Source organism: Gymnodraco acuticeps, unplaced genomic scaffold (genome assembly GCF_902827175.1).
Source record: "Gymnodraco acuticeps unplaced genomic scaffold, fGymAcu1.1, whole genome shotgun sequence".
Lineage (NCBI taxonomy): Eukaryota > Metazoa > Chordata > Actinopteri > Perciformes > Bathydraconidae > Gymnodraco > Gymnodraco acuticeps.
In genome coordinates, this window is record NW_022992308.1 from 1,513,036 (window position 1) to 1,525,525 (window position 12,490).

A 12,490-nucleotide genomic window follows, 5' to 3' on the forward strand; every position below is an offset into this window, starting at 1 on the left:
ATAGAAAAGTTGATACAATGATCTATATTTAGTATTCATTTTGGTTGCAACCCTATAATACTTTCCCATGAAGTCAGCTGTAAGGAGGTCACATTCGGCCAGATATCATCTTGAGATATTCCCCATTCTACAGGGCCTGACGGAAAACCATATTTTATTCAACTGTATAGATTTTTGGAGGGAAACTGCAAGAGCATCTAATGCTGATGGGTTTAAGACACATTTGAAAAAAGCATTGTGTGGTCCAGCCTTGAAGAATAATACAAGATTAAAAGTATGGTAATGGGAAAATATGGCTTCTTTAATGTTTTTAAATAGAGTCAAGTATTGTCCCTCCATCATCTGCATATGGCCATGACAGTAATACGCCTCTTTTAGGTCATTGTAGTCTTTGAAATGTATATGAGGCGTTTCATACTTGTTTTGACAGAATAAAGGACTCTTTCTCTGCATAGTAATTAATGCTTCCAAACTTCCCTTCTCCTTTCCTCAAACACTTTCCTCACTTCCTGCTCCATCCTTCAATTGAGCCTCTATGTAGACCACTTCTCTCGGGGTGGACCCTTTGACCTCTGCCCTTTCAGTACTTTTAACAGGCCGTGCTGCGTGATGGAGAGGCCAAAATCTGGTCCCACCCGAGCTGCCACACCAAAGTCAACCTCCCGAAGTTACAGAGCTCCTGCAGCGATCCTGGCACGGCTTCTGAGGAAAAGCGCCAACACAGTGGGGGAGCTTCCACTGGAGGATCTGTCCAGAGGTCCAGCCTCCCGCCACGCAGGGTCCCAGGTGTGAATCCTTTCATGGACATGATGCGTTATTGTTTTCCGCTTTATCTTTTGTGCATCCTGGATGAATTAGCATCAGATGCAAGTACAGCTACAACTGGGGATTGGAGTGGAGTTAACTGAGGAGGTGAAAGGAGAAATGTCAGCCATAGATGACTGGAGGCATTGGGGAAAAATAGTGATTGTTGTTTGAAGCGGATGTCGATGCAGGTTTCTTGCTCTTCTGACTTTGTATCTTAAAGGGGCCCCATTATGCTCATTTTCAGGTTTGTATTTGGTGCCTCGCCCTTATTTTTCTCATACTGCCTGTGTTGCAGCACCTCTTTTCACCCTCTGTCTGAAACCAGAGCCCAGTCTGCTCTGATTGGTTAGCTGGCCGGCTCTGTTGTGATTAGCGTGAGTGTTGCGTAGTGATGTCATTATGGTACGAGTAAACAAAGGAGTCAAATTGAGGCGTTTCAGGAGAAAATCCCAGATTTTAGCCTTTGCAGACCATTTACGTGCACAAAAACACACTACAGGAAATGAATCCGCTTCAGAAAACATAATGGGGTCAGCTAAATGTAATGTAGAGGAATATTCTTAACATTGCAAATATACTTTTATTGAGAGGACCAGTACTTAATGTCAGTATGAATAAAGATTGACTGGCAGGCATCAACAGTAGAATACCTAATTTAACCCACTGATTAATTAATGATATGAAATAAGAGATGTAGATGTTAAATACGCCTCAAGCTCAAGGCAGTCTGGAGAGTAAAAGCCATAAAGATGCAATGACTAGTCTAAACCCGAACCCCTTGAGGAAGACAATTTGATTAAGGCTTTGTATTTAATATGCAAATACCGAACAAATATTTGACCAGTTAAGTCTTCTGTAGCAAAGGCAGGAGGTGTGTTAACCAGATAAATGACTCAACGGACATCCAATTTCAATGGTTTATGCCAGAGTAGTAAAAATGACAACTGCTATGCTCCTGTTATAATATTTGAAATCATATATTTGTCACTTACACATTCTCCTGTGCCACTGCACTTAATGCCAACTGAGAAAATTAGGATTAGTCATTCAATATTTCAAATCTTTGTCGAGTTACTGAAAATATTGGGATTTGTAATTAGTCATTGTTGTAATATTGATTCATGTGTGGGCGGCGGCAATTTCACTCATGTGGAACTGCGGTTTGAAATACAGGCCAAACAGTTACTGACAAAGCAATTTCCAAATCAAGGTCTCCACAATACATGAAGTAAGGTTAAACTTAACCTCATAGAAGATCAATGGATGAAAACTAAACTAAACTTCACCGGCTGGATGCCTCCCCGATGACAAGACTGTAATTACAATGGAATATAAATAAAAAGCCTCTCCAATATAGTAATGCATAGTCATGTAAGAAACTTCTTAAGTGGAGGAAAACACATTGACCTTCGCTTAATCACCTCGCCTTGTTTAAGAGTTGTCAGGGACAAGAAAGGATGACAGTTTTCTGAGTTTGCTTTAGTGGACCTGAAGGTCAGACACAAGTATAAGAACTGTAATACTTCAAAACCTGCTCTTAGTGAAACCTACAGACACCATTTAAAAACCTCTAGAGCTTCCATCAGCTCTCGGGAGCTTTTGAGTCTTTCAGCCTATTGTTTTGTTTGGTTTTTTGGCCCAACAACTTTACTGTTTTTGATTGATTGATTCTCAACATGGTCACTGTTGTTTCTAACAGAAAAGCAGTTTTTAAAAAGGGCCCTTTCTGTGGTTAAAGCTTTCAACCTTTGATTGCTAGGTTTAGTCAGAAATTGTCTAGATTTATTTTTAATTAATGTAGTTTTGACAACGGGCTTACATGCTAATTGGATTTACAAAGGCCTACCAGTCAATAAACTGTTCAACCCATAACCCAGATAGCTGAAAGTCATAGTGTTACCCCTCTAGTGTGTTGCAGTAGAGTGAAAAACAACAATAAACCTATCCCTGCCCATATACTGATTTACATTTTTCTGGGACAGACCTCTCAAAATTGAGAAATACTGAGTGCAATGTGGTGATAATAAGACATGTTCCCACACAAATCGGACAGTTGTGGTGAAACGCAGATTGTGGTTTGAACAGTTTTTTTTATTCCCCAGGGTTCATGGTGGCCGGAAAGGGAGCGGCTGAGAACAATATTGGCAAGTCAGACATCGGTCATCTCATCTTCCATCTCATCCCCCTCCATTTCGCCATCTGCCTCGCCTTCTTCTTCCTCCTCTGATGTCATGTCCAGCTCACCCATCTGGGAGACACACTTTGGACACGAGCAGACAAACAGGTAGTTCTCCCTGGGAAGAGAACGCAGCGCAGGTCACACTGTTGCACCTCTAACAATAGATGAAAGGAATCACACTCATGTTCATAAAATCTGGTTCTGCACACCAGAGCAAAAATACAGTCTCTGGAGCAAGAGAGCATATGTTTATTACTTTTAATTAGTGGGTTTGATGTGCGGTACAGGGATTTTTTCAAACCACCAAGTGAGCAAGCAACTGCTCTTTTTCAATGCTGAGAATTAACACAGGATGCTGACAAACACTCAGAGACTAGCAGAACCAACTAGCCCTGAGTGTTGCGCTATAATTCAAAGATGGATTGATATCATGTTGATTGATGTGTATGCACAGGACCTGCCATCATACTCCTAGCATCTCTACTTCAAAACTCCCTATTATTGCCTGGAAGAGATTTTTTGCATTGATTAAGATTACATCCGAGGGATTAAATACGCTTACTGTACCTCAGAGTTTTATGTCTGCTGTGGCGGCTTCGGTCCCGCTGACAGCAGTCCAAATAACTGATGCAGATCTCCTAAGGATTGAAGAAAAATAAACAAGATGAGCAGACGTTTTTGAGACTTTACAATTACAGTTCAGTCCCATATATAAGCTACTGGTATATTTCAAATGGCAGAGGAAAAACACTTTTTTCTCCCTCATGCAGGAAGTGGCTGCAGCCTTCTATCTTACTACTGGTGACATCGTACACAATGCGCTCCTGTCTTAGGGACTGTTCAAAAGGAGAGCTTTGCTTTGAAAATAGCACGACTGCTTTGACATTACTGTGCCACGCAGATGCAAGGCTTCTCAATCCTTGTGACAGCTTGACAAACCAACTGCAATCCTCAAAGTCTCAGCCTTCTAATACCGTCTGACAAGGGAGCAAACAAAGCTAGAGAGGGGATGTTCTGACTTGTATATTTCCGGGCCAGAATTTATCACTGCGAACCCAGGCGTGTCAGCTGACCTCTCCTGGGTTGATGTCACTAAGGGCGCTGAGCTGAAGCAGGAAATTGTTGTCGGGAAAGGAGGCCTCTGCGTTGGGTATGCAGCTGTGGTTACCTGTAGGGTCAAGGAGGCACAAAGTTATTAAGTAGGTCTCTTGACAAGAGGAACAGCATCTTTGAACTGAAGCAACAGCCACTAAATAACAGTTATATCATCTGCACTTACATGAGCTTTGGAGCAGAAAGAGTCCAGAGCCCTCACAGTTTAGAAAGTCTCCCGTTTCTACAGAGGGGAAGAGACAAATGATGCATATTTGTTGAACTCTGAGTCTGAACACATGTTACATAATCACAGCAATGGCATTGGGACAACACAGACAATAATAAACACTGCTCAATTGAGACACAATTTACAACCGTAAAATATACTGCAAGACTGAGATAAAACTGTGACCTTTCTCAATGTCCTTGTACATCTGGTCGATAAAAGAGTCCAATTGCTCCTTCTGCTGGACAGGAAGCTGAATTGCATCACAAGCATGAACCCACTGACTCAATGAGCTGCATGTAGAAAAACAGAGCACAAAGAAAGAGAATTACTATTGAGCCCAGGATGAAAGAAATTGAAGGACATAAGTGATGAGTGTTTACCTCGTGCCAATTCCTTGTCCATTGGTTCCCACAAGAGCGAAGAGAGAGCGGAAACCCTCGGGGGTAAACCACTGCAACACAATCATATCTTTACTGATCAATACTAAAGATCCAATAATTTCCTTTGACCCCTTTCATACTAAAGGTTAGAGGTCGGGGGTCAGTTGTAGGAGTTTGAAAGATTTAACTTCACTTTCCAGTTAGATCAGCACATTAACATGAAGTCAATAACATAGCAAAATGACAAGGAAAGTGTCAGATGACATTTATACAATACAAAATGGATTTAATAAGTAGAGCAACATTAAATGGGACTAAGGCAACAAAATCAAAACAACTGTCAGCTCAGTATTGAACCTCTTTAATTAGCTTCCCTGAGAAACAAGCTCAAGATGTAATGTGCTGCTGCATTATGACAGAAATAATATACAGAACTTTTAATATTTGATTACTTATTGACTGTTTCCAATATCAACTTCTGCAATATTCTCAATTGTACACATTTTATTTTATTTCTTAGTTTTCTATGACATTTAACATACCCCAACATATAAAACTATAAATTATCTAAATAATTGTATTTTGGTATAAAACCTGCAGTGGTCACATTTGAACTGTGCTTTCTTACCCGACTCAGATAGTCATCGTATAGTGCTCCTTTAAAAAAGCTGTGTAACAAGGCCAGCTGCCCCTATAGAAACAATGTTGGATAAAAAAACAAATGTTACGCAACAGAATACATACATCAAAGATGGCCAGTGGGAGTTAAACTTCTCTCTAGAGGGGCAACATTGTCACGCTATGCTTATTGAGCCGTAAACAACTGCGATTAGCATAAAAGCATGACATTCTCTTTTAACTGTCAGACTTCATACATTTTACACGTCAACAATTTCATATATTTCAAGCAGAAATCACTTCATGCTCACTTACTCTGAATTTCTCTCCTAGGAGCTTATGGGCGATCTCCTCTTCCTCATTACCTGTCCGGCTGCAGAAGTGTGAAAACAGCTTCTGCCACTGCGCTTTGTCCTTGGCCTGGACAACAAGTAAACATTTAGCAAAAACATTGCATCACTCAGTTATTCAAGTAGTTAATTGTGAGTAGTTGTTGAGCATTACAGTATATCTTGCTTACACATGTGTAATATTACAATAACAAATCAGAACTTATAAAGTTGTTATGCTGAACAGTCAGCAAATAGTTGTCTGTATACACTCTGGGCAGCATTAGCATTCATTTACAGTCCGGTTTATGACAATATTATGAATACAAGTCCATGTTCACTCTCCTTTTGGCTCTGTTTTGGTCTCCCCCATCTACTGAGGTACATATCTGTCTCTTTAGAAACTCAATGCTGTATTGTGCTGAGAAGTTACAATACAGCAGGTTTATCAGAGTATTTTCTGTATCTGTATTTGTCAGGGCAAAGTAAATATCAAATTATTATGGCTGGTAATAATCAAAATGACATAGGGATGTTATGTCCTTTTACAGCAAGGTATTCGGATTCTAATACAAGGAATATACCCTTCCTGATTAAATTGAACACTTAATGATTCATACCCAAGGGTTTAAAAGACGTCATCAGAGACTCACCTGTTTGACTATTGCTACCATTCTGGCTATTAGCATGATGCTGGAGGTCTCAGGGGGATAATGCATACTCCTGAACAGAAAACACATCTCCTTTTAGGTGAAATACATTATTAACTTAAGAGTTTAGAATGAAACCGAACTCTGACCTCCATGCATCTTTGAGCTTGTTGATGGGATGGTCTGGATCTTCCTGAGAGGGACCCAAACACAGAGCCCTGTGGTACTGATCTGCTGCAGCTTGTCTACACTCGCTGCTACAGTACATCACCTGCAGGGTTAAAATATCAATCAGAAACAAACATAACATTAATGCAATCATTTTAGATGACGGGTACAGAAATAAACTCCACAAACTTAAAAACTCTGTGGTAATTCGCCCACACACATTTCCATAATCACTAACTTGAAAACACAGGTCTTCATTAACTAACAACAACTATTGTGTGAGGTCCCTGGAATCTGGAAATTAAGAGTTTTATACAAACTGTTCTGTTTTAGGTCCATTATTCTCAGTTTAGGTGAAAATGTGGATGAAGCTACTTTACATTTTTATGCGGATGATACCGTGATGTACTGTGCAGGTCCCTCCATTAAGGAGGCTGGTGTTAAATTACAGGCTGTTTTTAAAATTATTCAGACTCAGCTCTCTGAACTAAAGCTTCTTTTAAAATGTTGATAAAACCAAGGTAATGCTCTTTTCTAAAGCTAAAAAGACACCAGAGCCTGTTTTAGATATTGTAACTACGCAAGGAATAAAACTTGAAGTGGTTACCTGTTACAAATACCTTGGTATCTGGCTTGATGATTGTCTCACTTTTAAACTTCATGTCAATAACCTGCTTAAAAAGCTGAGGGTTAGGCTAGGTTTCTTTTTCAGAAACAAGTCCTGTTTCTCGCTTGAGGCCAGGAAAAGGCTAGTCACTGTGACCTTTTTACCTGTGCTGGACTATGGTGATTTGATCTATATGAATGCACCTGCCAATTGCCTGGTCAAGTTAGATGCTGCGTATCACAGTGCACTGAGATTTGTGACAAACTGTAAAGCATTAACCCATCACTGTATGCAAGGGCTGGTTTGCTTTCACTAACTGTACGGAGGCTCAGTCACTGGTACATTTTTATATATAAAGCCATGTTAGGGAAACTTCCATCCTACATCTGCTCCCTGATCTCACAGAAAATTGTAAGTGGCTACTGCCTGAGATCGAATGCTGTGGTTTTATTAAATGTGCCAACTGCTAGGACTGTCTTAGGGAAGAAAGCTTTTAGATGCGCAGCTCCTCTGTCTTGGAATAGTCTGCAAATTAAATGGAAACTGAACAATCTGATGCCACTAAATGTTTTTAAAGCTCGGTTGGATGCTACTCAATCGGAAGCTATTGCACCTGTTTATGTGGATAATTATGTAAATGATGCTGTATGATGTCCTTTTGTTGTTCTATTTATGTTTTTATGTTTCATGTGGAACTACTTGAGCAGGTCTCCCTTGAAAAAGAGATCAATGATCTCAATGGGATTTATCTGTATAAATAAAGGTTTGAAATGAAATGAAATGAAAACTGAATAATTACAAATAAACAAACCCCTACAAGATTATGTACAAAGAAGGCATTTTTTTTTACTTTTTTAAAAATGACTAATTACAATGCATTGTTCAACCTAAAAGGCTTTTTACCTGGAATTAATTCAAGTACAAAATAACTTTTGTTGTCGTAAATTGAGGAAAGATTTAAAATATAATTTCTTATCACAAAATAAAGACATTTGCTGGGACACCTCTATCCATTTTTAAATGTTTTGAAAGAACTCCCCTCACAGCACATAGCCATAACCATGTTGTATATTTAAATGTATTCTATAAACAAATCAGAAATTCTTTATTTCTCCCGCAACGGGGAATTGTACATTATTGCAACGGGGAATTGTACATTATTGCAACGGGGAATTGTACATTATTGCAACAGCAGGTAGTGCAGATAAAGTGAGGAAAATAGACTTACATTTAAAAATATTATAAATAATTATTATAAAGTAGCATTCTCCTAAATTAATTTATTCTGTGCTTTGACTGCATTTCCTTTCTTTTTATTATCTATTTAATTGCTCTTGTTTTCTAAATCTTAATTACTTGAATGTTTTAATCATTTAACATATAGTGCTATGCAACACGTTTTAACTAGCTTTTGAAAATGAGGTGTAGAAATAAGGTAATTAGTATTAGCTTCAGGAACCCTAATCTGAAAACCATTAAATAAAATGAAGTTTGCTCTGTGGCAGTTTAAACTTAAAGTGGACCTATCATGCTATTTTTAGGCAATAGCATAGGTCTCAGATATATCAAAAATATTAAAATAAACATGTCTATGAAGTGTTTTGCTCAAAATACCAAACAGATCACCCATTCTAGCCATGCCTCATATCCCGCTATTTCACTTCCTGTTTCAAAAGTGCTGATTTATACCCCATATAATGCTTTAAAAAAAAAAAAAATTGATAAAAAAAAGGAGGGGGCTGAGCTCATGCGGGAGATGCTACCAGCAGATACTGCGGTGATGAAACGCCATATCATGGATTATCAAGGATTATTTCTGAAACAGTATGGAGCTCAAAGGCTTTCTCTCTTGCCGGTTATACCACAAGATGAGTTCCTTTTTATTTCCTGCTTCTTCACACACATGCTCTCCAGTACAGGTTAGCTCTGAGTGTTAGCGATGCTAATGTAAACATAAACCGACCATATTACGTCCAAAACAGTCGGGCATTGTTTCTGATAGCAACGTTTCTGATAGGGCCGTGGGTGTAAAGCCAGCCTACATTTCAGATATTATGTCATATCGGACGCAAATCTGGATCAGCTCCGTTGTAGCCCACGTTTTTAGAGATTTGGGTACGGAGGAAAAGAGAGAGGGTTTTATTTTCTGACGCTGCGTGAGTTCCCCGACACACCGGGGACACATATTTATGTATAAAAGACATAAAAAAGTGCATTTTACATGACAGGTCCCCTTTAACTTATTTACATGTGGCCTACAGATATGCAATACTGTGAATACAAGAAACCACCAAGCATAAACAGTGTTCCCCTTTGGTTTAAAAAAAAAAGAAGCAGACAGATTAGCTTACTGATCCGTAGTACCAATACTGGCCTCTTAAAATCGATCAGCTAGTCGTGTCGCCCACCATCGACGCAGAGGAAGTTCCTCCATAACCACAGAGGTCTTCAAAGTTTTATATTGATCTGAACTTTTTCAGGGCATATTCCTCCAGTGAGCAATAAACGACAACTTCCACAGAAAAAGATTGAGGCTTATCATCAACGTCCATTAAATCAATACAACCCATCTTCTGTTTGGCCTCACCTGGCACTGCGGGCAGGCTTGGTGCCTCTCCGGTCGCACCCTGCAGAGCTCAGGGTGAGGGAGGCTGAGTCCTGGGATGCCGCTGAGTCTCCTCGCATTCTCCTCTGCACTCTCCAGAGCACGTAAGCAGTACTCACAGGCTAAAAAAGAATAGTGGATTAGCCTAGAGCAGTGGTTCTCAAACTTTTTCTGTCAGGCCCCCCCTTTGGCGAAAAAAAAAAGTCGGGCTCCCCCAACACAAATAGTCAGGCTCAGTGGCGGCGCCAGAGATTTATTTTGGGGTGCTGTGGGGTAGCTTGACGTTTCATAGAGGGGGCTCAAACATTTAGGGTTTCCCATTAATGTACCGGGCGCTACAGAGGAATTTTCTACTGCAACATTCCCCACACGCATATACACAGTGTACCCGCGACAGTTACAATGAAGGCTCGATAATCAGCTCACGGCATATAGGTGTAAGCAGGGGTAAAGTGCTATTTTTATAGGTGGTGTGTGGACCTCACATAGGGGGGGTCCGGGGGCAAGCTCCCCCGGGAAGATTTTTAAATATTGAAGTTAAAAGCATCAATCTGGTGCACTTTGAGAGCAAAATGAAGAGATCTATGGACATCTCTCAACACCCATTTGAAACAGAACTGGAAACAGATTTACTATTTCTTTATGGATATTTTACAAATCACTCCCCTTTTAAACTTTATTCTTTTTTTACTGTCATATAGTATTTCATACCTGTTTTTAATTTATTCTCTTATTTTTTTATAACTATAATGATCATATAAACGTGTGCCTCGGAAATAATTGTTTACATTAATGGTGACCAAAACGTTTGAGACCCACTGAGATAACACTGAGAGTCCTTTAGCTCACTGAGTCTCTCAGTCTGACAGGAGAGGACTCTCCTCCACTTTGTTGTTGAAAAAACTCCTTACAGTATATCCGTTAGCGTGGCTCGCTAGCACCAGAAGCTAACAACTACGATCTCCGGTACCGGTGCGCTCTCTCTCTCTCTATGAGTGTAGCACACAAAATGGCTCGTTCCACACACACACACAGAGCCGAGCTTTAATGAAACACAGAGAACCAGACGTAATAGTACTGTATTATATTATTTTCAATCAATAATTTTTCAAAATATGATTATTATTTTTTTATCTTTTTTTTTTTTAATAACCATTTCCCCCCCTGGTCTCTCGCGCCCCCCCTGTCATGCCTCTGCGCCCCCCTGGGGGGGCGCGCCCCCCACTTTGAGAACCACTGGCCTAGAGAGACAAACATTACTGGAGACCCGGTTAGTTTAGGGTCTTTAAATATTCATTCTAGATCAATAACCTCCAGTTAACCAGTATTAGTCAAGTCTGATAAAACATTCATGATTTTGTCATCACTGTATGGACTATCTATACTATATTATTATTAATGCAATGTTTCAGTGCTTCTTTATTGGTGCAAGATGCAGTTAAAAAGTCCATGAACTATTTTTGTAGGCCAACCACGAAGCTAGCATTGCACGGGTTCCCTTGACAAAAAGCCCAATGATATTTCTCCAATGGATTTTCGATATTCTAGACAAAACAAATAGCAAGTGGCGAACAAATGGTTATGATACGTTCATTGTGAAGATAAACTCTACAATGAACACCACTTTTATGTTTTGTTATCTTTTCTTGTCCATACTAGTTTTTTGTTATGCACCAAAACAAAGGTCTTGTATTTATGTAAATTAATATGTTGTCATTTCACTAAACTGTTTGTGTGTTTTTAAATACAGTCCAGATCTCACCTCTATATTTGTACTGAGAATTCCACAGGAACTGGGCAGAGACGAGTGGCCGCTCCAGAAAGATGGCATCTCCCTTCTTGATACTCTGTTTGGCGAAGAGACCCTTGCCCTGAAAGAGACACAACAAAATATGACTGTTGTACGATTTTCACCAGTGTTTGAAAACCGTAAGTGGTACAAATATTTCTATTTAAAATGCTACTTTATTATTTACTTCCCTACATGTACAACACTTATAGTTAGTAGTTACTATTTACTTTCTCATATATTAAAACACATCACTTATCTTATCTCTTAAATTGGCTCCACATTGACAAACTACGATAGTGAAATGTTCTTACATGTATTTGTTATTGATAAAAACAGGACAATATAAACATTTTAAAATAAAAAAGTAAAAAGATCCAGTCCTTTTACTTTATACTTTAAGTCCATTTAGCTGATAAGATATATGTACCTTAAATCATTCTGAAATGGGCCATTGTGCAGAATGAGTACTTGTTGTACTTTTACTTGTAATGTAGTATTTCAGGACCACAGCATTTGTACTTTTACTTTAGTAAAGGAACTGAGTACTCTCCTTCAACAATGCAACTAAGTTACTTGCTTTGCATCGCACCCTATTAAGTATAATAGTGTAAAACGGTTGATGTTGTCCCTTTGATTTCACATTTACTGGTTAAAATCGACACCCTTAACGTACAAATCAGCACATAACTGATAGTTTTAGACACATACAGATCTCTAATGATCAGAAAACGTTTTATAAACCACATGTTTTCCTTCAGTTCTCCCTGAGCCCTGCAGGTCTGCTCTGCCGGGCTGTGATGCTCCCTCTCAGCCGACACGCGTCCACCACACCTCAGCCACAGAGCCGATTCAAACTCCGGATCTCTCTAAATCGTTTTAATCTGACAAACTCTGCACCGCTTTACCTTGATATTGTCTATAAATCTCACATCCACGCAGGCAGAGACTTTGCCGGGGTCCACGCAGAAGGAAAACATGTCATCCAGGGGAGCAGCCATGTTGCTGACAACCTTTCCCCTTTCAACTCTGAC

The 12,490-nt window shown here is 39.5% G+C and overlaps 1 protein-coding gene across 1 annotated transcript; it reads right to left on the reverse strand.

Moving 5' to 3' along the window:
- Window positions 1-2,877: 2,877 nt before the first annotated feature.
- Window positions 2,878-12,484, reverse strand: smyd5 (SMYD family member 5). The gene is made up of 13 exons (XM_034208144.1): window positions 12,365-12,484; window positions 11,430-11,538; window positions 9,650-9,789; window positions 6,437-6,558; window positions 6,291-6,360; window positions 5,624-5,728; window positions 5,319-5,381; window positions 4,691-4,761; window positions 4,494-4,600; window positions 4,266-4,322; window positions 4,060-4,154; window positions 3,554-3,624; window positions 2,878-3,101 (listed from the first exon to the last, which is right to left on the reverse strand). The coding sequence occupies exons 1-13, from the start codon at window positions 12,455-12,457 to the stop codon at window positions 2,957-2,959; spliced, it is 1,248 nt and encodes a 415-aa protein (XP_034064035.1). The 5' UTR covers window positions 12,458-12,484; the 3' UTR covers window positions 2,878-2,956.
- Between the last annotated feature and the right edge of the window lie 6 nt (window positions 12,485-12,490).

What these genes read in the sequence shown, in the direction of transcription:
- smyd5 (XM_034208144.1), bottom strand. Translation starts at nt 12,457, where the DNA reads ATGGCTGCTCCCCTGGATGACATGTTTTCCTTCTGCGTGGACCCCGGC. An exon ending in TCCTAGGAGAGAAATTCAGA is followed by an intron (nt 5,382 to 5,623) that starts GTAAGTGAGCAT and finishes TTGTTTCTATAG; the next exon opens with GGGCAGCTGGCCTTGTTACA. An exon ending in GGACAAGGAATTGGCACGAG is followed by an intron (nt 4,601 to 4,690) that starts GTAAACACTCAT and finishes TTCTACATGCAG; the next exon opens with CTCATTGAGTCAGTGGGTTC.